The 24,731-nt window shown below is 38.2% G+C and overlaps 1 protein-coding gene across 6 annotated transcripts; it reads right to left on the bottom strand.

Annotated features, from left to right (window-relative positions):
• FAM133B (family with sequence similarity 133 member B) lies at positions 1-24,480 on the bottom strand. 6 transcript variants are annotated; one of them, XM_045864712.3, is made up of 11 exons: positions 24,343-24,480; positions 16,212-16,309; positions 14,382-14,460; positions 12,977-13,051; positions 12,813-12,845; positions 12,307-12,369; positions 11,616-11,708; positions 10,301-10,351; positions 5,469-5,561; positions 3,647-3,694; positions 1-331 (listed from the first exon to the last, which is right to left on the bottom strand). In XM_045864712.3, exons 1-11 carry the CDS (start codon positions 24,364-24,366, stop codon positions 245-247), a joined length of 744 nt encoding a protein of 247 aa, XP_045720668.1. In that variant the 5' UTR covers positions 24,367-24,480; the 3' UTR covers positions 1-244. The 6 variants fall into 6 exon arrangements, with proteins under 6 accessions (XP_045720668.1, XP_054361271.1, XP_045720667.2 ...); XM_054505296.2 differs by having other exon boundaries at positions 3,653-3,694; XM_045864711.3 differs by lacking the exon at positions 24,343-24,480 and adding an exon at positions 17,668-18,602.
• Positions 24,481-24,731: the final 251 nt, after the last annotated feature.

Below are 24,731 nucleotides of genomic sequence, written 5' to 3'. Positions count from 1 at the left end.
CAACTGCAATGTATTATCTCCCAGAGTTATTAAGCACTGGAAGAGAAAAAAACAGATGTTCAAGCAGCAGGCAAAAATTATGGCCCTTTCACACAGCAGCATCCGAGTGGCTACTGAACAGTCCAGGAATAATTCTAAAAGCAAGAAAATTCATGCACTTTAGTAATTATGTCATAATTTTCACAGTTGAAATTTCCTTAGACATTGCACTTTCTTTATAAGGGAATCCTGATTTTTCTTAATGTTACGGCGAGTCAGGACTTGAACTAGCAGCCTTCTTTTTCTTCTTCTTACTGTGTTTCTTATGCTTCTTTTTCTTTTTTGTTTTTTCCTGTAAAGAGAGTTCCCTGTTAGACATTTCTACAGGAAAATACTCAAATTAAAAACAACAACTTTACCATGGTTCTTCTAAGCTACTATATAATTATTTCAAACGATCCAGGCAACCAAGGAAACTACTCAGAACATTTCTTGAGAAGTCTCAATAATCAGTATCATATGAGGACTTAAGAGTGCTTGTTGATTTTCAAAAAGATATGGAAAAACTCTAAGTCATTAGCACACAAATGTAGCTTTTAAACAAAATTCACAGAAAATAAATTCTATGGATAATGATATCAACTGCTGTATTTCATACTGTATAATTTCTAAAGGTGAAGTAATTGTAGTTACTACAAAGAAATCCTCACATCACAGCAAAACACAATTGCTTTTATAAAATGACAGTTTTGGGGAACAGATATATTAAATCTGATATTTTTTAAGTAAACAGAAACACAAATTATTATGTCCTGTCTAAACTGGTAGCACTATTTTAATTATTAAATTAACAACTAAAAAACAACTGGTAAAAAAAAATATTGATGTACAGTTGAAAAGTCTACTTAGCTTTTAAGTGAAACAGATGCTTTTTCTTTTTTAAAAAAACTTTTATATAAGCTCTACGCCCAACATGGGGCTTGGACTCACAACCCCAAGATCAAGAGTCGCATGCTATACCGACTGAGCCAGCCAGGCACCCAGATGCTTAATTTTTAGAAGCCTAGAAAAAGTAATCAAATTGTGACTGGATAGAGACCTATAATTTTGCTGAACTCTGACTCTTGTGACTATTTCTGATGTAGAAGAGAAGGCAAAACTTTTAGAAACAGATACTTAGGAAGGTGGTATCAAATGACAGACTAGTTGTTGATATTCAGCAAGAAAAGAGACATGAAAAGACAGCAAAAGCAGAGTTCCCTATACATTTCCTTATCAATTACAACTTTCCACAATTCCCCTGCCCCTCAAATGTCTCTACCACTTAGTGGCTCTAAGCTAACTTTCATAATTCTTTTCATGACAAGCTCAAGTACACATGGAATCTTACAAAGAGTCCCAAATCTTGTATTTGGGCCTTTAAAAAGTTAAGTTTTGGGTATAGGTTACTTTTTCATAAAAGGACAGCTGACTACTCTCTTTTTAAAATACTTTTCTTCTTGGCTTCCACGACACCTCCGTCTGCTGCTTTCTTCCATCACAAAGACCCCTTCAACTCCTGTGCTGTTCATTTTCCTCTGCTTGACCTTTCAGGGTTTCCTTCCTTTCTCTTCCACATGGCTCTCTATCTCCCATGCTTTAAATACCATTTTCATACCAACTCTTCAAAGCTAGTCCTATGTTCTGAACTCAAGACTATGAGTTCCACCTGGATACCTAATAGGTATATCTAAAATTACCATAAACAATGCTTAATTTTTCTCTCTAACTCCTCTTAGCCATCTTAGTTAAATGGCACCTCTAATTCGTCCTTTTACTTAAGGCAAATCTATGTTTGACACCACTTTCTGTTTTAACTCCTCTCTCTACATCTAGGTAAGCAAGCCCGACCATCTAAGTCCACAATATATCTCAAATCCGTCAGGCTAGTCCAGCTCCATTACTACCACTGTGATACAAACAACTCGCCTCTGTCCACTCCACCTCCTCTGCCAAAGCATTCTAAAAATGTAAAGTTGGGGGCGCCTGGGTGGCTCAGTTGGTTAAGCGACTGCCTTCGGCTCAGGTCATGATCCCGGGGTCCTGGGATCGAGTCCCACGTCGGGCTCCCGGCTCAGCGGGGAGCCTGCTTCTCCCTCTGACCCTCCCCCATCTCATGCTCTCTCTCTCTCTCATTCTCTCTCTCAAATAAATAAATAAATAAAATCTTAAAAAAAAAAAAAATGTAAAGTTGGTTCAGGTCACTTCTTTTTTAAAACACTCAAAACAGCTTCCCAAAGCATTTTGATTAAAACCCAAACTCTTTGCTTGTGATATGGCCTCTGCTTACTTCCCCAACTCACTGTATGTTATTCCTCTTTATCTACTAGGTATAAGCCACGCTTACTCTTTCAGTTCCTCAAACAAATCAAGCTCATTCCTACCAAAGGTCCTTAGCTCTTCTCTCTGCCTAGGATATTTTCCTTTGATCTTCACATGGTTAGCTCTTTCTGGTAAATCCTATTTCAGCTTAATTTTACTTCCTCAGAGAGGCTTTCCCTCCCCAAAGCCGCTCTCACATGTCACCCTCTTACCTATCTTGTATTCCATTAGAACAGCACTACCAACACCAACGGTGCCTGCATAGAGATGCTTAATAATCACATGCTAGCTGAATGCACGAAACAGTGCGGTATGCAAGTACAAATTAGAATTATCCAAAATTAATTAATATTATGTCTTAATTAATCTGAACCAAGGACCAAAGCAGTCTTCACCCAAATTACTTTCCCATTCAGAAAAAAAGTCTCTCAAATGTCACCTTGGTCTTGAAGTACATAAAATGCTACTTCTGAGTCATACACTACCAGGTGAACCTTTCTATCAGAGAAGGACCCTTATCTTAAGAGCGAGGGAAATTCTGGGAAGGGGAAGTTACCTTCAAACCTACAAAAGACGCTGTTCTCATTTTTCTTTTACCTGTTCCTAAGAAAATGCCTTCAAAGGCCATCATCCACGCTTATACTGAGTGCTCCTAAATGATTTTAATGATATGGTCTGCAATTACTCTTTGATAATCTATTATCCACTTTCCCTAGGTTGGTCTGCTTCTCATTTGGATATCACTGCCATTTTCTTTATTCTCTTCTTCCTTCTTTCTCCTGTTATTCTTCTCCATCTGCATAATAGCAGAGCTGGCTTTAGAAATGGCCAAAAGAATCATCTTTATTATTGAATCATTTATGTTGTCACATTCCTGCTTATTTTTCATTGCAACCTGTGCTGAGAGGCTTTTTCTGCTAATGTTACCAGGTTTGGTCAACGTGGAAGTCACTACTATTAAGGATGGAAGGAATCACTATACCTAATATTTCATATTATAGCTTAAAAAAGTCAAACAAAAGTTCAAGTTTTCATTTCTATCAGTACTGAGTACGGAATAAAATAAAATGAAATACTGAATAAAATACTGAAATGAAAACAGGAGATGTTTGCTACCAGGATATTTTTCTTTTCTCTGGAGCCAATTTAACTTGCTCCAACCCACTAAGTAAAGCTAACCACCACACTTTTCCCAATAAATATTTATCTGAACCCAGTAAATGAAGTCATGCTTTACCATGATTCATTATATAGTAAACAAAAAGAGCTACACTATTGTCATGTAAAAAATATAAGTGATACTTGCTATTACTTTTTCTCGTTCTTCACTGCTTTTCTTCTTTTTTGCTCGTACCTAAAAAGTTTGAATTTTCATTGAGAAGACAAATATGTAACTTGTACTCAAGACATTTTTTAATTCCCTAATGTACCTTACATCTTTAGAATTTATGTGTAAAAAACATTTTGATGATATCTCAAACCCCTGTTATATCATAATGACAAGTCAATGAGAAACATTTAAAGGAAAAAAAATTAAGACTTTTTAATCTCTAGAGGGCTTCCTTATATTCCCTTTCAGCACCGCCCGCCCCCCGACCAAAAAGCAGTGAGATACAGTGGATAAAAAGCATGAGCTCTGAAATAAAACAGACCAAACTCTGAATCCTACCTCAGCTATGTACTACCCTCAGTTTCATCATCTGTAAAATCGAGATAATATCCACCCTCTAGGGGAAGTGCCTGGAATAAAGTTAAGTATTTCTCTTACTCTATGGTGTTCAATAAATGGTAGCTATATGCATAGTGTATTCAGTATAAACCAACTGATTAAAATCCTTTTAAGTAACGCTTAATACCCCATTAGTATTTTCATCTTTTAATGTGTGAATTTAAGACAAGTTGCTAAAGTTCATGTATACTTATTGTTAAGTCCAAGTGTAACATATATTAAGTGCTCTAGAGGACACATAGGAAATTACTGTTTCTTACTGCTAGTCTTGTCATAACAATGACTGGGGATGGTGGTAGTTGCGCTGCATCCACATTTGGCGAGACCAAGACTGGGGATGCTGTCATGTGATGTCCAAGACTGCCAGACAGCCCTGACATGACTTTTAGACAGCCTGCCAGTCATTCGTATAATAAACCCACTTATAGAAAAGACTGTATTTTGTTTCATTCATTCAGAGCTTTACTGCGAATTGTTCATCATTTTGGAAAATGTCATTGATGACAAGGCCACTGTACAGTTTTTGAAGGGCATACATAATGCACCTGCTACAGCTTGAATTTTGTTATGTCTTAAGATTTTATGTCTTCTAGTTATCACACTCAAGCATTTATGTACTCAAATATTATTTAGTAAAATTATACATTAATAGTTTCTTATATTTCTTTAAAAAATTTCTTAGGGGATATTAATCTAAAATGTGTAGATTATATACATTATATACACACACTACAAGTTTCAATTCAATTCACTTCAATTTCATTTCAGGGGGCATTACAAAATATTGCTACAAAAGGCCCTATTTTACAAATGAGGAAGCCAAGTCCAAGAGAGAAATACTTTCAAGATGATAACTTAAAGACCTAAAATTAACTAAGAATAGAGTACAAACAAAATCTAAGATAGGAATATCAGGGCTGAAAAGGACTAAAGAGACTACAGAAACTATCTAATTCTACTTCCTTACGTTACAGATAGGAAAAAAGATCATGCTAACATTTCTGTTCTACCTCATCACTGTTCTACTCCCTCACTAGTAGTAGTTCCAAACAAAAACAAGGGAATGCTGGGTTTCAATACAGTACACATCAAACAGCATCTGTCATGTAATCATAATACTAGAATAGTAAAAAGTAACTATTAGAAGAATAAAAATAAAATAGCTCAGAGCAGAGATTTGTAAGTATGGTTAATTACCATATTAGCTCTATAATCATCTTCTAGAAAATGAAAAACTCATTCTGAAATGGAACTTCCATTTCTTTTTCACAGTGCACATGCTAGAAAGTGAGTAAATTGAATATTCATAAAGTATATTTCTTTTTACTAATTTGTATTTATTAAAAACAAATTATTAAACATTTTAAAGTGAAGAAAATGAATTTGATCATAGACTTACCTCCTCAATATAATCTGATTCTGATAAAGACTCAGATGATAAAGGTTTATCTTCAGGATACATCTTTCTTTTTTTGCTGAGTCCTTTAATGTCCTAAGAGAAATACATGTACCTTGACTCAAAAAGATATAAGGCTATGCCACACAAATTTTATGTTTCTAATTAACAGTTTTTCCAATTATCAAAAAAACTAACCATTTTCATTTTAGAAATGTCTAATATTGATGTTTACCAATATTCAGTTTTTAATTCCAATAAAGTAATGCTTTTATTAAATAACCTGAAAAGAAATAATTACATGTCCATTGAGATGCTATATTCTCACTTTCTTTTTTTTTAAAAAAATATTTATTAAGTAATGTGTACACCCAACATGGGGCTTGAACTAACGACCACGAGGTTAAGAATAGCATGCTATTCTGACTGAGCCAGCCAAAGTTAATTAAACTCTAAAGTGTCATAAGAAACCCTAGAGATGGTGTAAGATTCGAGTCCCTTGTATTCTAATGGTTTTGTTTCTACCCAGTATTGGATCAGACAGGCCTAGTGCTGCAGAAAAGAAAAACAATGGGTAATTATTTGTGATCTAAAAAGATCTCTACACAGTAGTAATTCCTTTCATGTGTTACAAGTGTTAAATTCACATTAAAAAAACCTTCATCTCTAAGTATTTTTAATGATGAGAAAACATATAACTCTGGGGAAGAAGAAAGACCAGAGGAGTACTTAGGGACTTAAATATATGTTCTGAGGAATAAAAATTTCAAAAACATCTGAAGCAAGTATGGCAAAATGTTAAGGTTTTTAAAAAAGATTTATTTATTTACTTGAGAGAGAGAGAGAAAACACAAGAACAAGTGGGGGGGGAGGGGCAGAAGGAGAGAGAAAGGGGGCAGCAGACTCCCCACTGAGCGTGGAGCCCAAGGTGGGGCTTGATCCCAGAAACCTGAGATCATGACCTGAGCCGAAATAAAACCCAAGAGTCAGACGCTCAACCGACTGAGCCACCCAGGCGCCCCAATGTTAAGATTTATTAAAGCTTCACAATAGATGTGCTGGTTATCATCTTATGATTTTCCATATGCTTTTTCTGTATGTCTGAATACTTCATAACAAGACAACAAAACCACACAATGAAAAAAAATGCTCACTACCTCATTGCACAGAAAAAAACAATATAAAACTTTATATACGGGAAGCCAATTTTGAAGATTATTAAACAAACAAAAAATCACATAGAAAATAAAGTGATCTGTGTTATATTACGGTGATTTAATTTTGTTTCTGCAAATAGCTTTATTATTTTGATAGAAATGATAAATGTTCACTGTAAGCGAATTTACCCGAATCCCACTACCACGAATTAAACATCATGAAGATTTTTGGAAATATCTCACTATGTGTACATTTACAATTTTACATAAATACTTGCTGTTTGGAACCCGCTCTTGTCATCCAATCTTTCCATGCCAACTACATCATCATTTATGGTTGCCTTTGACATTCACTGAAAGCATATGCCACAACTCACTTAACCCAACTCTTTCTGGAGGGCAGGAATATATATGGGTTATTTGCTATTAAAAACAGTTGAGGGGCGCCTGGGTGGCTCAGCAGGTTGAGTGTCTGCCTTCGGCTTGGGTCATAATCCCAGGGTCCTGGGATCGAGTCCCGCATTGGGCTCCTTGCTCAGCAGAGAGTGTGCTTCTCCCTCTCTTTGCCCCTCCCCCTGCTTGTGTGCTCTCTCTCTCTGAAATAAATAATAAAATTAAAACAAACAAAAAAACTTGAAATGGAGTGACAGGCACATGAGTGCAAAATCTTTACCTAATAATAACGTCTAAATCAAAGACCAAAGTAGCCTTTATCCAAATGATTTGCTTACTCTCCCACCTCCCCCCCCAATTGTTTATTTCACTTAGGAATCACACTTTATCAAGAAACCTCTGTTTCAGGCTCTTTTATCAATTATCTCAGTCTCAGATTACTGAAATACAGTCCATATTTTCTTTTAGAACTGCCTAAACATGCATTTTACCACTTTTTCTGTACGTGAAGTAGAAATTTTCAATTACTAAAGATTAGTTTTTAATTATTTCTAGTTTTTCCTAAATCTGTTCATTATATTTAAATTTTGTTCATGATTTTTTTGTGATCTCGTTTCATCATTCAGAATTAGAATTATATGGTCAAAAGTTTCTGGGGCGCCTGGGTGCCTCAGTTGTTAAGCGTCTGCCTTCAGCTCAGGTCATGATCCAAGGGTCCTGGGATTGAGGCCCGCATCGGGCTCCCTGCTCAGCAGAAAGCCTGCTTCTCCCTCTCCCACTCCCCCTGCTTGTGTTCCCTCTCTCGCTGTCTCTCTCTGTCAAATAAATAAATAAAATCTTAAAAAAGTTTTTGAGTTTTGAGGCATGGGCCTTCCCTACCCCAAATTATATTCACCCCTGTCTTTCTCTAGTTATACTTTCATACATTTAAAACTGACTTACCTATGATTTATTTGGCCTTAAGGAGGGTTCAGCTTTATACTTCCCAAATGGCTAGTCATTTTGTCCCAAGAAAAGCCACTTTTATCATCTATAAAACCCCACAAATACTTACAAATTTTTACTTGGGCTCTACACTGTTCCACTGCCTTTTTTTTTTTTCCTCCCTATTCCTGCACCATACCACACTATTTTAATCAAAGCGTTTAAAGAATGTTTTAATCAAAGAGTTTAAAAAATGTTTAATGTCTACCCAGAAACATTTATTAAATCTTCATATGCTTCTCTGAATAGATTTGCATAATTTTCTTCAGAGAAGTCCTGATCGGTTCTTTAAATTTTTCCTATATATTCTTTGTTACTGTTAGAAATGGGATATTTTCGTCCATTGTTAGGTATTACACTGTCATTTTCACAACTTAAAAATGAGCTGAAAACGATGACTGATACATGACTTACAATTACACCCTTTTAAAAAAAGATTTATTTTAGAGAGAGAGAGAAAGCACACGAGCATGGGTAGGAGGAGGGGCAGTGGGAGAGGGAGAGAGAGAGAAAATCCTCAAGTGGACTCCCTGCTGAGCGCAGAGTGCAGAGCCCAGTGCTGGCTCGATCCAGGATCCTGAGATCATGACCTGAACCAGAGCCAAGAGTCAGACGCTTAACTGACTGAGCCATCCAGGTGCCCCTTAAAATTACATCCTTTTTGTAACACTCTACGTTAACTATACTGGAATTAAAGCAAAAAACTTAAAAAAACAAAACAGAGAATACTGCCCAGGGAGAAGAAAAATTATACCCTTTTACGACTGTAACAGACATCCTAAACAAGATTAAGAGAAGCCATGGACCAAAAAATGTTCATCATGTGTATAAAAGATGAGTAGTATTTAAAATATGAAACTCCTGGGGCGCCTGGGTGTCGCAGTTGGTTAAGTGTCCCGCTCTTGGTTTTGGCTCAGGTCGTAATCTCAGGATCATGAGATCGAGCCCGGCGCTGGGCTCCATGCTCAGCATGGAGTCTGCTTAAGATTCTCTCCCTTTCCCTCTCCCAAGTCTAATATGTCCAAGAGTCCCATGCTACAATGACTGAGCCCGCCAGGTGCCCCTAAAGTTCCTATTTTTGATTCACAAAAACAAAACAAAACAAATGATATATCCAGAATACGTAAATCCATAGAGATAGAAAGCAGAGTAGAAGTTACTAGGGGGTGTGGGGGGCAGGAAGAATGGGAATTAGTTAATGAGTATGGGTTGTTTTTAAGGGGGTGATGAAAAAGTTTTGAAACTAGAGAGGTGGTCACTGTACAACACTGTACATACACAATATTCCCCCAAATTGTAATTTTAAAATGATTAATAGCATATTATGTAAATTGTACCTCAATTAAAAAAATATGTAAAAATACTGAGTAAAATATAGTGACTCTGGTCTATAGTTTTCTTTCATTAATGACTGCTGTCTTTAGGTTTTTAAGAACCAGAAAAAGATTTTTTTTCCCCAAGATTTTATTTATTTTATTTGAGAGAGAGAGAGAGAGAGAGAGAGAGAGAAGGGGGAGCAGCAGAGGGAGAGGAGATTGAGCCCTGCTGATCACAGAGTCCGATGCAAGGCTCAATCCCAGGACCCTGGGATCATGACCCAGCTGAACAAAGGCAGATGCTTAATCAACTGAGCCACCCAGGTGCCCCCAGAAACAGATTTTTATTTTAAAGATTTTATTTATTTATTTGAGAGAGAATGAGAGAGAGAGCATGAGGGGGGGAGGGTCAGAGGGACAAGTAGACTCCTTGCTGAGCAGGGAGCCCAATACGGGACTCGATCCCGGGACTCCAGGATCATGACCTGAGCCGAAGGCAGTCGCTTAACCAACTGAGCCACCCAGGCGCCCCAGAAACAGATTTTTAAATGTAAATCAGAAACACAGGGATAAATTTAGCATTAATTATAGTTAAGCATAAATGAAGATAAAACATCTACTTACAGTAAAAAATTTTTTCAAAACTTATCTATGGTACACTCAATTTGAAACAGAACTCCATGTTCTGTTATTAAAAGGGCTTCTTTCAAAATGACTTGAAGAAACAAAGGAAATATTTAATCTCCATTATTTTGAATTTTTAATGAGATAATATATTAATCTGTATAAATTCAAACTCGGTAGGAATACTTTTCTGATCTTCTAACCTTTGATAATGAATTCAATAAATAATTTCCTTAAATCAACACAAAATGCTATAAAAGCAAAAGAAATAAATCTCAAGTTAAAAGGAGGAATACATTATTGTTAATTTCTAGAAGTAAATGAAGAATTGTATGACAGACTAAAGTAAAATTATAATTACCTTTTCTTTCTCAGTTGCATCCTTTGACTTCTTTTTCTTTTTTAAACTATCCTAAGCAAACAAACATATATATACATATCAATTTTAAATGTAAAAGATAGAGCATAAGGACAACAGCAAAAAGGTGATTTGCTCTATGACTGAAAAAAGTTTATTTCAATACCAGAATTTTATTCTGAAAATAAGAGAAATGTATGTCACATATATATGTGCTTGTAAGGAAATGAAGCTTCTTCATCTGGCTGTATATCAAATTCTATGTATACTGAAAATGATAGACATTGTCTGTAATAACCACATGGTTTCTTTTAAAATAAGACTTAATGCCATTTGCTTATTTTTGCCTGTAGTGGTCATACGCACTGGGGTTCTCATTCACACTGTCCTCAGACATCCCCCAATCTGATTTTCCTCTTTACATATAAGGAGGATAGGTGAGAATTTCTGTTTTTGATTCTTTCAGTTCTAGCCAATAACCTCCCTGAGCCTTCCCCATCCATAAAGTGGATGAGGATTATTGAGAGCATTGAGCTAAAAAAATGTCAAGTGCTTGGAACTGTGCCTAACATATAGTAGCCACTTGACGAAGACTGGCTATCAGGATCATTAGATTGACTCTTCTATCTTAAAAGACAAAGAGAAAACCAACGTTTACTAAATACTTTCTAGACGCCAGGCATTTTGTCAGAAGAAATCACACTAGGACAAGTAGAGACCTGCCCCAAAACCAGTTGTTTTGTTCTCCTGGGCTTCTAGGATAGTGTTTGTGAAATTGTGGTCCAAGGACACACCTGTATCAGAATCACAGAGGATATCTATTAAAAATGTAGACTTCTGAGCCTAAGCAGACTTACTAAATCAGACTCTCTCAACATGAAGCCCAGGAATCTACACTTTTATTGCAACCTGCATGTATTTCTTATTACCACAATTGTTTGAGAGCCAATTATGTTTCACAATTCTAGACATACAGAGCAGATTTAGGTATAATGGAAAGGACACTGGACCAGATAGTGGAGTAGGTTTTCTCCTCTGAACTCTCACTTCTATATGGAAATGGGAAAAATAATGTCTGCCATATTTATTATAAAGCCGTCATGGAAATGCTGAGACATGGAGGCATATGAGGAAGTATTTAGAGAACAATAAAATGGCATATATAAGATATTATTAAGTGTATCAATTGAGTGGCACAGCCCATCAAAGTACAGAAAATAGCATCTCATTTCTAAACTGACAACAATTTAAGACAGGATGACCTAAAAGAAAAAAATGTGTCTGCTATCCAAAATGTTACTAATTTGAGTAATTTTACCTTACTGTCTGATTCAGTTTCTGACATGGAGCTTTCAGAAGATTTATGTGAACGGTTCTTCTTTTTCTTTTTCCTTTTTCCTTGTTTTTTATCCTATATAAAACATTTTTAGAAACATTTGCTTTCTGTTTCAAAAATATAATTGATGTATTTTTTAATACAAAACCTTTATCAATGAACAAAGCTTAAATGAAAGAACCAGCTTGTAAATGCAGGTTTTACTTAATAATTTTTTTTTTAAGTAAACTCTATGCCAAATGTGGGACTCGAGCTCACAACCCCGAGATCAATAGTCACGTACTCTACTGACTGAGCCAGCCCGGTGCCCCCTTAATAATTAAAAATATAACTTATATTAACCTTCTTGCTCTATAAAAAAAAGTCGAGTAATTCGAGTCACATGTAACCTCTAGCATCTAGTCAAATAGCATTTTAGATTTTTAAGCTCCATTTCTTCTACTGGTATTTTGAAGAGAAGAAGACAAATTTAGGAACCTAAAAAATATATATATGTATTAGATAAAAATATTTAAATATCTAGTTATTTATTCATGTCAATGCTCTCAGTTTATGGATAATTAACCAAAACCTGGAAGTCAAAGTTTCTAACAGATATTTCATAATGGATTTCCTCTTGTCATTAAATAAACTAGAGACTATTATTTCACAAACTGTTACAGGCAAACCTTACCTCATCTTCAGAATCCGAAGAACTGCTGGAAGAATCAGAGCTTGATGAAGAAGAAGATGAATACTTGACCAAGCACAAAACAATTAAAGCTTGTGAGATGCAGGAATTTTTTTCTTATCACTAAGTCTCTCAAAAACTTAACAAAATCAATCTGGTGTCTGACAGATATCATATTCAGAAGACTTAAATATTAAAATGTCAAATGTCACACTCCCCACACTCCCTCACACACACACAAAAGGCTCAACAAAGTAACAACAGATATGCCAATGGTAGTCAATTTTCCCCTCTTTCTCTCCCTGACAGCAATAGAGGAGTTACTAGGTTATAAGGAGGTTGGTGCTTTTCTTTATATTGCTAATATAACAAAACCCACCCATAACTACCAAAGGACTTCAAGGCTCCTTGACTCATTTACAGTTAGCATACAGGTCATATAAATTATTCTTACTTTTCTTGTAGGCTCTTAACTGTAACATTTAGAAAAATGGAAAACTTTTGCTCACCCTACCAGATTTCTTCTTTTCTTTTTTCTTTCTCTAAAAGCAAACAAAGTACAAATCTAAATAAGTTGATGTGAGTTTTTAAAATTATCTATTGATAGTAGTACACAGATTATGAAAACCCAAATGTGACATTAAAAACAGCATTAAGCTCTAAATAGTATTACCTGTCTTTTTTTGGATGAGCTCTCACTTCCACTTAATAATTTCTCCCTGTGTTTTTCTAGTTCTTTCTTCCAGTTCTGCAAAAAGGTTATAAACACCATCAGAGGCTATCTATCCCCTTCTAATACACCTGATATAGACAGCCACTACTTCCTTCCCTCTGTCTTCTACTACCTCTCACCATCTCGGCCTCTAAGTACAGGGAAAAGGTACTCCAGGTGCCAGAACCCGGTCACCAAAGGATCCTTTACTAGCTCCTTTCTTTATTTCCTTCTTTTGAGAGCATGAATGGGGGTGGGGCGTACGGTGGGGAGGAGAGTGAGAGAGAGAATCTTAAGCAGACTCTGCACAGAGCCTGACGTGGGGCTTGATCTCACAACCCTGAGATTGTGACCTGAACTAAAATCAAGAGTCAGCCGCTTAACCCACTGAGCCACCCAGGCGCCACACTAGTTCTTTTCCTTTCTTTTTTTAAAAAAGATTTTATTTATTTACTTGAGAGAGAGTGCTTGTGCATGCGAGCAGGCAGAAGGACAGAGGGGGAGGGAGATGGACAAGCAGACTTCCAGCTGAGCCTGGCGCCGGACATGGGGCTCGATCCCACAACCCTGAGATCACAACCTCAGCTGAAATCAAGAGTTGGCCGCTTAACCAACTGAACCACCCAGGCGCCTGGCCCCAATAGCTCTTTTCAAAGAGGGTATTTTTTTTTTCTTTTAAGATTTTATTTATTTATTTGACAGAGAGAGACACAGCGAGAGAGGGAGCACAAGCAGGGGGAGTGGGTGAGAGAGAAGCAGGCTTCCCGCCGAGCAGGGAGCCCAATGCGGGGCTCGATCCCAGGACCCTGGGATCATGACCTGAGCCGAAGTCAGACGCTTAAGGCCTGAGCCACCCAGGTGCCCCTCAAAGAGGGTATTAAAGAGTGGGAATTCTCCACTATATATTGAGAGGAGGAGTTGGTATTATCACTGAGGCTGAGAACTTTTTTCTTTTTAACGAAGATGGTTAGATTCTCTTTCCAGACAGTAAAAGCTGAACTTATCTATCTATCCATCCATATATGTATTTTAAAGATTTTAAGTAATCTCTCTACCCAACATGGGGCTCGAACTCACAACCCTGAGTTCAAGAGTTGCTTACTCTACTGACTGAGCTAGCTAGGCAACCCTGCATTAATCTATACTGTAGCTGAAATACTACATACATGTTTGTAATCAAACCAGGCAAACATCATGGAAATCCCAGGGTAATATGGGCACATGAGGGCATGGGAAGATAAAGAGAAGAACCCAGTTTTAGAAAACCTAAGAAGACATAAATTACTATAATACGGTTTCCCTCTTTTTATTTTAAAGAAATCATACATTTGGGGCACCTATTTTTTCAAACAGGTTCTATACAAACCTCATTCATTTTTTCTTCAAATTCAGCCAATGCCTTGGAGCCTTTCTTTTTCTTTTCTAGTTGTTCTTTCACTTCTTCCCTTAAAAAAAATAGAATATACAAGTAAGTTTCCAAGCAATTCAAATTAGAGATGGATGCTTACAAACAAAACAACAAAACTTCATAAATAAAATTTTCTTAATGTCCTAATAAACCTCCATTTCAGTGTTAAAACATTTAAAAATTTTTTGTTCACATCCCTATAAATCAATTATCATGAATACAGTCTGATCATTCCTTTTCTAAGCATGGATTATAAGAGCTAATACACCAAACATCTGAGCACTTACACACAAGTGGCACTGTTTTTAATACATTTTTCTTTAATCCTCATAACAATCCTGTGAGAAAACACAGTATTATTACCCCTATTTTACAGATAAAGAAGGGAAGCTCGCGGAAGGTAAGAAATCTGCCTAGGTTCCCAAAGCTAGTAGTTTCAGTGTTAGGGTCTATGTAAACTACTATTTTTATTACTAAACATCTATTTTATAATGCACCGCACATATTGCACAGAAAAGTGTTGCTACTGCATGCCTGACTGCTTATACTTAGAAAGGCCTGCTTACAAGTTTGGGCCTGCTGGCATCTGGGAACTTGGATTTTGGACAGGTCCTTACCATTCCCTCCTAAGAATGGCTCACTATACAAATACTACTGTTGAGGCTGAACACCTGAATTACTTCTAGGAGTCTAGAATTTTGGCACGTGATAGGCAGAGGCTGACCAGTCCCCAGTAAAAACCCTGGGCACATGGAGTCTTTCATTAACTCCCCTGGTTGGCAACATCTCATATGTGTTACAACTCATTGCTGAGGGGATTAAATGTATCCTATGTGATTCCACAAGAGAAGAAGAAGTCGTACAAGTCTGAGCCTAGTCTCCCCCACACTTTACCCCATGCACCTTTTCCCTTTGCTGATTGTGGCTGGTACCCTTTGTAATAAATCTTATCCAAAGTGCATCTATCTGGGAGTCCTTCTAGCAAGTTACCTAATCTGAGGGCTTTCTTGGGGGACTCTGACACACAAATAATATACTTGCTTGAACACTTCCTCTTTAATGGTCATTTCTTCTCCCCAGTTTTAAAGGTAAAATATATTTTGTTTCGGGATAATTTTCTGGTATGCTGCAACAGTCAACAACAGCTCCACTCATGAATACTCTGAGAGGCAGACATGGCTTACTTTCTATTTAACTCAAAGGAAAGATCCCCTGTTATATGTAAGCATAGATTTCAGCTATCATTGCCCAACCTTTAGGGGCACTTAGAAGGATTATGAAGCTAACAACTGTGACATTTAATAAGACATACTAAAAAATAACAAGGCCAGTGCCGTGATGCTTTATTTATAAATGATCAGAGCTACTCAATGAGGGCAAATAAAAACCCCAAAAACAATTTAAAACAAAATTTTACAGTGGGAAATTCTAACTTACCGAAAAGCCACCAGATATGAATAGAAACATGGCCTAACATTATCCTTCCTAACACCTAGTTACACCTCAATGAAGGGCAAGATTAGTCAACCCTACCATTTTAAATAGCTTAAAACACTGCGAGGTTAAGGTCCCTTTAGGGCATAGAGAAGAGATCAGTATGAAAGGTTGTCTGGTAGCTGTACAGGATTCTCAAATGTTTGCTTTACACTGATGCATGTGTTTCATACATTGAAAAGCACCTGTGAACATCACTTCAAAAAATTATGCTTTGCAAGCAATAAGAGCTGTAACAGTAACCTTTAAAAAATTTACAAAACCTTATGAATGTCTAAATTGTTTCACAAATACCAGGTAGGCCTTGGTCGATTCAGATAATCTTGGATCGTTGGCCCCGAAGACTGGATTGGACCCCTTGATCTGGCCATTGCTATTGGGTTCATATAGGCCTCGAGGAAAGAACAAAAATTAACTCAATTAAAAAAAACATCAAAAATGCAAATGCTCACTTACTCACCAAGCATGCTTTATTATAAATGCATACTATGTCTAACTAAGCATGAACAATCTGACTAACCAAATTTTCATTACAAAAACTAAATTTAATGGTCTACCAAGTCTCACAAGTTTGGGAGATGAGTAATATCGCTACTTCACAGAAAAAAATTTTTTTCACCAGAGATTTAATGAAAATAATAATGATACCTCTTTCTTACTGTAAGATGACTTTATAATGTTTTCTCCTAAAGCCCAATAACCCTGTAAGGCTAATAACACTATGCTCACTGGCAAATGAAGAAACTCAGTTGCAAAGAAGCTAAAGATCTAACTTTAAATCCACTGCTTATTCTACATCTTTTTTTTTTTTTTAAGATTTTATTTATTTGACAGAGAAAGACACAGTGAGGGAGGGAACACAAGCAGGGGGAGTGGGAGAGGGAGAAGCAGGCTTCCCGTCGAGCAGGGAGCCTGATGCGGGGCTTGATCCCAGGACCCTAGGATCACACGACCTGAGCCGTAGGCAGACGCTTAACGACTGAGCCACCCACGCATCCCTCTACTACATCTTTTATCTCAGGAAATACTATGCCATACTGATGGCAATTTTACTCGTCAATTGTTAACACCAAAAATTAAATTAGGCACAAACAAAAGAAAAAAACAGATAAATGGGACTTTATCAAAATTAAAACATTTGTGTATTAAAGAACATACCAAGAGAGTGAAAAGACAATCCACAGAATGAGAGAAAATATTTGCAACTCATACATTTGATATGGAATTAATATCCGGAATGCATAAAGAAATCCTACAACTCAACAGCAAAAAACCCAAAGACCCAATTAAATGTGCAAAGCACTTGAAAAAAACATTTCTGCAAAGATATTCAAATGTCCAAGAGCAGATGAAGAGATGTTCAACTCGCTAGTCCTTGGGGAGATGCAAATCAAACTACAATGAGATGCCACCTTGCACCCTTTAGGATGACTATTATCAAAAGCAGAAAATAACAAGTGCTGTCAAAACCAGGGAGAAATTGGAACCTTTGGATATTGCTGGTGAGAATATAAAAGAGTGCAGCTGTTGTGGAAAAGTTTGATTTCCTCAAAAAGTTCAATACAGAATGACCTGACGATCCAGCAATTCCATCTCTAATTGGAATTGAAAAATAACTGAAAGCTGGGACTCAAACAGATACTTGTACACTCATGTTCAGAGCAGCGTTATACACAATAGCCAAAAGGTGGAAACAATCCAAATATCCATCTACTGATGAATGGATAAACAAAATGTGGCATATACACACAATGGAGTATTATTCAGCCTTAGAAAGAAATGAAATTTGTGTGCCTGGGTGGCTCAGTTGGTTAAGTGTGCAACTCTTGATTTCAGCTCAGGTCCCGATCTGAGGGTCACGAGATTGAGCCCCGAGTCTGCCTTCGTGCCGGCCGGGGAGCCTGCTTAAGATTCTCTCTCCCTCTTCCCCTGCACCCCCTTAAAAGAAAAAAAGAAAAAAGAAATGAAATTCTTAATATGCTACAACATGAATGAACCTTGTTAACATGCTAAGTGAAACCATCTAGACACAAAAGGGCAAATATTGTATGATTCAACTTATATGAGGTACCTAAAATAAGCAAATTCACCGAGACAGAAAGTAAAAAGAGGTTTCCAGGGGCTGGCGGGGCAGGCGGGGGGAGGGAGGGAATAGGTGATTGGGAGTTACTGTTTAATGGGTACAGAGCTTCTTGTTTGGGATGACAAAAAGTTCTGGAAATGGAGAGTGGCAACAGTTGCATAACAGTGTGAATGTACTTAATGCCACTGACTTAAACACTTAAAAATGGCTACGACAGTGAACCTTGTTATGTTTATTTTTGCACAATAAAGAACCCCCCAAATCCAATTATGCTCTGTATATTGTACTTACTATAGCAGAAAACCACATTTTTAGATGTTTTCAAAAATATCCAGACAAAATAAAGCAGGCTTCTTTGTTAATGACAGTATCTAGCAAAGAGATGCTGTTTTATTAAAATTAACTGCTACATAGGGGTGCATGGGTAGCTCAATCAGTTAAGCATCCGACTGCTGGTTTTGGTTCAGGTCATGATCTCAGGGTTGTGAGACTGAGCCCCAAGTTGGGCTCAGTGCTGGGCATGAAGCCTGCTTAAGATTCTCTTTCTCCCTCTCTCTGCCCCTCCCCCTGCTTGCCTGCCCGCACATGCGCACACTCTCTCTCAAATAAGTACATAAATCTTTAAAAATAAATAAAATTAACTGTGCTACATACATAAAATTTGGTCTTGAATTTAGTCTCAATCCCTTGATCCTCATATTTGGTTTTCCAAATTTAATCCAAGTCAACAAGCATTTACAAAAACTCTTCTACCTTTTTTTTTTTTTTTTTAAGATTTCATTTATTTATTTGAGAGAGAGTGTGAGAGCGCAAGCTGGGGAGGAGCAGAGGGAGAGGGACAAGCAAACTCTGCGCTGAGCCCGAAGCCCCACACTGGGCTCAACCCCACAACTCTGAGCTGAAATCAAGAGTTGGATGCTTAACTGACTGAGCCACCCAGGCACCCCAAAACTCTTCCACTTTTTAAATAAAAAGAATTGTGGTCAAATATGACTACTATCAAGGTTGAATTCAAGGCCTTAAACCTACAACTTAATGTTCCCAAGGAAGTGAAAGGATATTAATGTATTTGTTGCATTGTATTTAGCAAAACTTGTGAAAATGACCAACATTTCCCAAATAACAAATATGGGTTATATATTTCCAGATTTCTCGGGCAGAGCAAACAATATAAAACCATTATAAACAACACATACTGAGAACTACTTCCATTCAACTGGATACTGCTTAATTACTTCGGATGAAAAAATCCATTAACAACAATTTGCTTACAGGCAGGAATTAATGCTAGAGCTCTTAATGTCAGGGATGTTTACAAAATCAGGGTTAGATGTGAGTATCAAATTCAACTCTCTTTAGAGAGAGGCATATAGTCACATTTTTTACATCAACTGTTATGTTCTCAGACATTTCATTCAACTGCCTCTGCTGAGAATTCACTCAGTTCATGTGGAGAAATATGACAACCAATGGAGGCTGCAATAGAGGAGATGTTGGTCCTACTAATGACACTGACAATCCTAATAACCAGAAGCAGGTAAAATGTGCAAAGCCAAACTCATTATTGTTAAAACAGGAGATTATCTATCTAACATCTCATTGAGATAGATCTAGACAGATAGATATCTATCTACATCTCATTTCTTTGGTACCATGTCATAATTTTAGTAGCAGTTAAGGATAAAATATCTTAAGTTTAAAATTGTAAAAACTGTTTATTTCCAAAGAATGCAAATATATACAAGGATGTTCACAACTAAATTACTAAAATAGGGAAAACTGAAAATACACAAAGAGCCATCAAATTGAGATGCATTATAAAGTATACCCTCAAAATGAAATACTATGCAGCCACTAAAAAGAGATCTATAGTTACTGATATGGAAAGATGCCCAAGATTTCTCAAATGAAAAGCAAAAGCAAGTTGCCAAAAAATAAGATACCATTTTAATAAACAGTTATAATTTTTTTAAAAATCCAGATGCACCAACATGTACAGGGAGAGGTCCACTTTCATCATTTCATACACTGGAGAGATTAAAAACAACAACAACCCATTACCTTTATAAAAGAAAAACAAAAATTAAAACAAAGAAACTACACACAAACATTATCGTAATATTAAAGGTAAAAAAAATGAGAAAAATTCATCCACAATGCTGCTACTCCAATTCAGAAGCTGAACTGTCTTCAAGTAAAAATTCACAAAGAGTACAGTAGTAACTTTTCACTCTCATTAAAAAAAAATTGTGGGGCGCCTGGCTGGCTTCGTCAATAGAGCATGCTACTTTTTTTTTTTTTTTAAAGATTTTATTTATTTATTTGAGAGAGAGAGAATGAGAAAGAGAGCACATGAGAGGGGGGAGGGTCCGAGGGAGAAGCAGACCCCCCGCCGAGCAGGGAGCCTGATGCGAGACTCGATCCCGGGACTCCAGGATCATGACCTGAGCCGAAGGCAGTCGCTTAACCAACTGAGCCACCCAGGCGCCCCAAGCATGCTACTCTTGATCGGACTCTTGATCTTGAGGTCATGAGTTTAAGCCTCAGGCTGGGTGTAGAGACTACTTTAAAAAAAAAATCAAAACACGTTTACCATGTTTTACAGTCTTCAAATATTCTAGCATGTATCTTAAAACTACATTAATTAACATTTTTATGTGCCTTAATATCTATTGTGAAAGTGCTTCCCCAAAGTACATACCAGTCTGTCTTAGGGTTTACTTTTCAGAGGAAAATTAAATAGTAAAGTAGTATATTCACATGCTAAGGCTATTAATTATAGACAACTTATGGTTCAATCACATGAGCTACCATTGTCTATGCAATAAGGTTTAACTTTCAAGTTTTTGGCCATAAACACTATCCTTAGTCTGCTTAAATATATTCCAAATATTTCAATTATTTATTTCAATTGTAAAAGCAATATTTATTAAGAGGCTCCTTTGCAAAACAGTTGATGGTCTATGCTCATAATCATTAAGCAACAATGCTTCCTTTTACTGTGCACAATAGAAAGGTTTTTAAAACAGAAGAGTTAATTTTCTTACAAAGATAAAGCCTTTTCACTTACTATGTATCAGTATGAAAAACAATGTTCTTAACCTTAAGGGGGTGAGTGGTCAGACGTCAGTTAAAATACAGAAATTGTGCAATTTCTTGAACTGTCTCACTATGACTTAATCACTTTAAATACTGTGATCTTATAAATCAAACACTTGTATTCATACCTAATTAGAAATGTCTCCAAACCGCTACACGAGTTTGGGTAACAGAAAACAATCTCTTTTTGAAACTCAGGATATCGGGGCACCCAGCTGCCTCAGTGGTGAAGCACGCAACTCTTGATCTCGGGGTGGCCAGGTCGAGCCCCATACTGGGTGTAGAGAGTACTTAAAAATAAAATCCTAAAAAAGAAACTCAGGATGGCAAATTGGGCTCAAGGGAATAGGTAAGTGGGCAGGTAGTGAAAAGAGAGATGCAAGAACAAAATGTGCAGACCTTCATTTGTTACTTTGATTACCTATTTTTATCTAGAGGATGCATCTGTTTTATTTTTTTTATTTTTTATTTTTTTTAAAGATTTTATCTATTTATTTGAGAGAGAGAGAATGAGAGACAGAGAGCATGAGAGGGAGGAGGGTCAGAGGGAGAAGCAGACTCCCTGCCGAGCAGGGAGCCCGATGCGGGACTCCATCCCGGGACTCCAGGATCATGACCTGAGCCGAAGGCAGTCGCTTGACCAACCAAGCCACCCAGGCGCCCCAGGATGCATCTGTTTTAGAGGGCACAAAGTAACAAAAAGAACATGAAGGAAACTTCTGGAAAACAATGGGGACAAACGGTGGCCATCACGAATTTAAGAACCCTTTACAAATCTTGAGAACTAAAATGTTCAGTTAAAAAAAAGAAAATGTTCAAGAATGTACAAATACCTAGAGTGAACCCTGATGTAAAGTATGGACTTCAGGTGAAAATGATGTGTCAAGATAGGTTCATTCATTTTAACAATGCAAAAACAAAACAAAACAAACAAACAAAAAACTGTAACAAATGTACCACTCTGGAGCAGCTTTGAACGTAGGGGAGGCTATGCATGACTGTGGTCACGGAATATATGGGAGCTCTCTGTACTCACTGCTCAATTTTCCTATGACTCCAAAACTGCTCTAAAAAGTAAAGTCTACCTTTTTAAAAAAGTAATCTCTACACCCAAGGTGGGGCTTGAACTTAAAACCCTGAGCTCAAGAGTAGCTTGTTCTGCCGACTGAGCCAGTTAGGCACCCCAAAGCAAAGTCTTTTTTGAAAACAAAACAAAACAAAACAAAACAAAACAAAACAAAACAAAACCTTCAACCTAGATTTTATGACTTTTTTAAGAAAGCAATTCTAGCATATGATTTTACCATCAATGTAAGAAGAAAAAAAAATGCCATTATTTTCACAGGCAAACAATCCTTTTATTTAAAACCAAGAGTTACGATGTACTGAACTAAGTATCAGACAACCCAAGTTTTGGTCCGAGTTTAAACAGCTCCATCTCCTCCTCCATGCAACGAGGAGACTAAATTAGACAATCTGTCTTCTACTTCTTGATTTCATGTTTTCATTCCCACAACCTTTCAAGTGCAAATAAAAGTTACCAGAACACTCTGTGCCACGAAAGCATACCAAGTAATAAGTAGAGCCCAGAGTTATTATCAAAATGTTCTGGTAAATGAAGCTAATTTGAAAAGTTTCAAATGCTTCAAAGGGATGTGTAAACCAACACTTCCCAGTAAAACAAAAACAAAACATCTTAGACCTCTGTCTGAAACTGTATCCAAGGTCTGGTGATCTCTAAACATTCAAACCCTCAGTCATTAAAGAATCAAAACACTCTTTAACACCTCAAACCTAAGGATGCTCTAGCAGAACACCATTTCAACTCTATGATAATCAGGATACCACAACAAGGTCTGACCTACAGTCAGGAAAGCAGAAGAAAAGAACATTCCTTAACCTTGTAATTAAGGCTCACCACTGTGGTTCCTAGACATCTTTGATTATGAAGCCTATACAAAATTAAAACAAACGTTCTGAAGATAAGAAATGCCACCATTTCATAAAAGTAAAGCTCTTTTAGCAGCTCCCCATTACCCGAAAAGGCAAAAATCACTTAATAAAATAGTTCATTAAATTTAGTATATTAACTTTAATAACTGCATGTATTTATGAATGTATGCATGTATTTATACATTTATTTTTGTTCTGCTGCTCCGTGGCTAAAACTCTGTCAAAGACAAATCCAGGAACTGTAAGGCTCCAACCTATTATGTTTACCGTCCATCTAGTCTGATTCATTATCGGGATTTTCCAAACCAAACTAGTAGCCATGTACAATGCCTTCCTCCCATCTCCTCCTGTCAAAAGCACCTTCTGTTTTGAATGCCTTCAGAACCGCGAATCTCCATCACAAAGTGTTTCTTACTTTCTGCTATTACTTATTCCTGTGTCACCTTTATCTCATTTACTAGAAACTTTCAGGCCAAGCATTCCCTGGTCATTTGCCTTTTGCGGTTTTAACTATTCTGCAAAGTTGTGGATAACACTGATGTCCCTTTATAGATGAAGAGACTGAAGCTCGGAGAAGAAAAGCAACTCGTCTTGCTCACTCAACTCCCGAGGGTCCAAAACTGACATTCCAGGCCATGCCGGACTCCAAAGACAACTGTTTTCACCCTTCATTCCTACACAGGGCCTACTAGGTGCCAGGCAGTGCTAGGTGCTGAGGACACGAAGCCAAACGCCTCGATCCTGGTCCTCAAACGGGAACCTGCCTGCCGCTAGCCCTGGGCGCGCGGCAGGCCCGCGGAGAGGAGCCGCGCCCGAGGCCTCCACGCCTCCATCCCACCTGCGTGCGCACCACAGGGGCGCGGAGCCAGGGTGGGCGATCCCGAGGAGAGGGCGAGTCCCGGCGCCTCCAGGGGCCTCAGACTTAGCACCAACACACAAGAGGAGTCAGAACTCCTTGAGCCCTTGTGGCTTTAAAAACTGGGCACTGCTAGCCCGAGGGCGGGAGGGAAGGGAGCCACGGAGCACTGCCAGAAGGTGCGGCGGGGCTGAGAAAAACTGGGGACTCGAGAGAGGAGGAAAGAGGGAGGAGAGAGTGGGGGGCCCAAAGGCGCCAACTGCGTGCGCGGCGCACGCGCGTCTGGGGCCGGCGGGGATGGGGGCAGCTGGGTCGCCCGGCTCGAGGTCCAAGCGCCGCCGCTGACCCTCAGGCCCCGTCGGGAAGACAAGGGGCTCCGCTATCCTGCCGCCGGGTCCCGCGTCGCCCCCCTGCTCTTCCCACCGGGTACTCACCACCCGATTGTCCCGCTTCCCCATGGTGCAGGACTGAGCGCACAGTCAGACGCCGAGGGAGATGGGGCCAGAGAGCGGCCGAAGAGGGCCCGCCGCAGGTCCTCCGGCCGACTCCCCACCTTGCCCAGAGAGAGGCGCCGCGCGGCCCCAGCTGCCGCACCGGGCCACAGCGCCACCTGCCGCTGCGGAGGAGAGGCGGGCGCCGGCGATCACCCGCCGTTCCCAGGCGTCTCCTGGCGGATTCCTGTTCTTTACCAGCCAGCGCAAGGCAGGCGGGCACTGCTCTTCGTCCAGCGGTCTCACCAAGGCGACCCACTTCCGTTCGGCCTTGGACTGTTTTACTTCCATTCCTGATGCGCTGAAATCCTCATTCTAGGGGATACGAAAAT

This window comes from Mirounga angustirostris, unplaced genomic scaffold (assembly GCF_029215605.1).
Source record: "Mirounga angustirostris isolate CCGP_5_RB_7025 unplaced genomic scaffold, mMirAng1.0.hap1 SCAF_12, whole genome shotgun sequence".
NCBI lineage: Eukaryota > Metazoa > Chordata > Mammalia > Carnivora > Phocidae > Mirounga > Mirounga angustirostris.
The sequence above is the reverse complement of the archived record's forward strand: the minus strand, read 5'-3'. Positions and strand labels throughout refer to the sequence as shown.

Excerpts from the sequence above, each read along its gene's own strand:
- FAM133B (XM_045864712.3), bottom strand. The coding sequence starts at position 24,366 with ATGGGGAAGCGGGACAATCGGGTG. Across the intron at positions 14,461-16,211 it reads AATCGACCAAGGCCTACCTG|GGAAGAAGTGAAAGAACAAC; the intron begins GTATTTGTGAAA and ends ATTTTTTTTAAG. Across the intron at positions 12,370-12,812 it reads AAAAGAAGAAATCTGGTAGG|TATTCATCTTCTTCTTCATC; the intron begins GTGAGCAAAAGT and ends TGCTTGGTCAAG.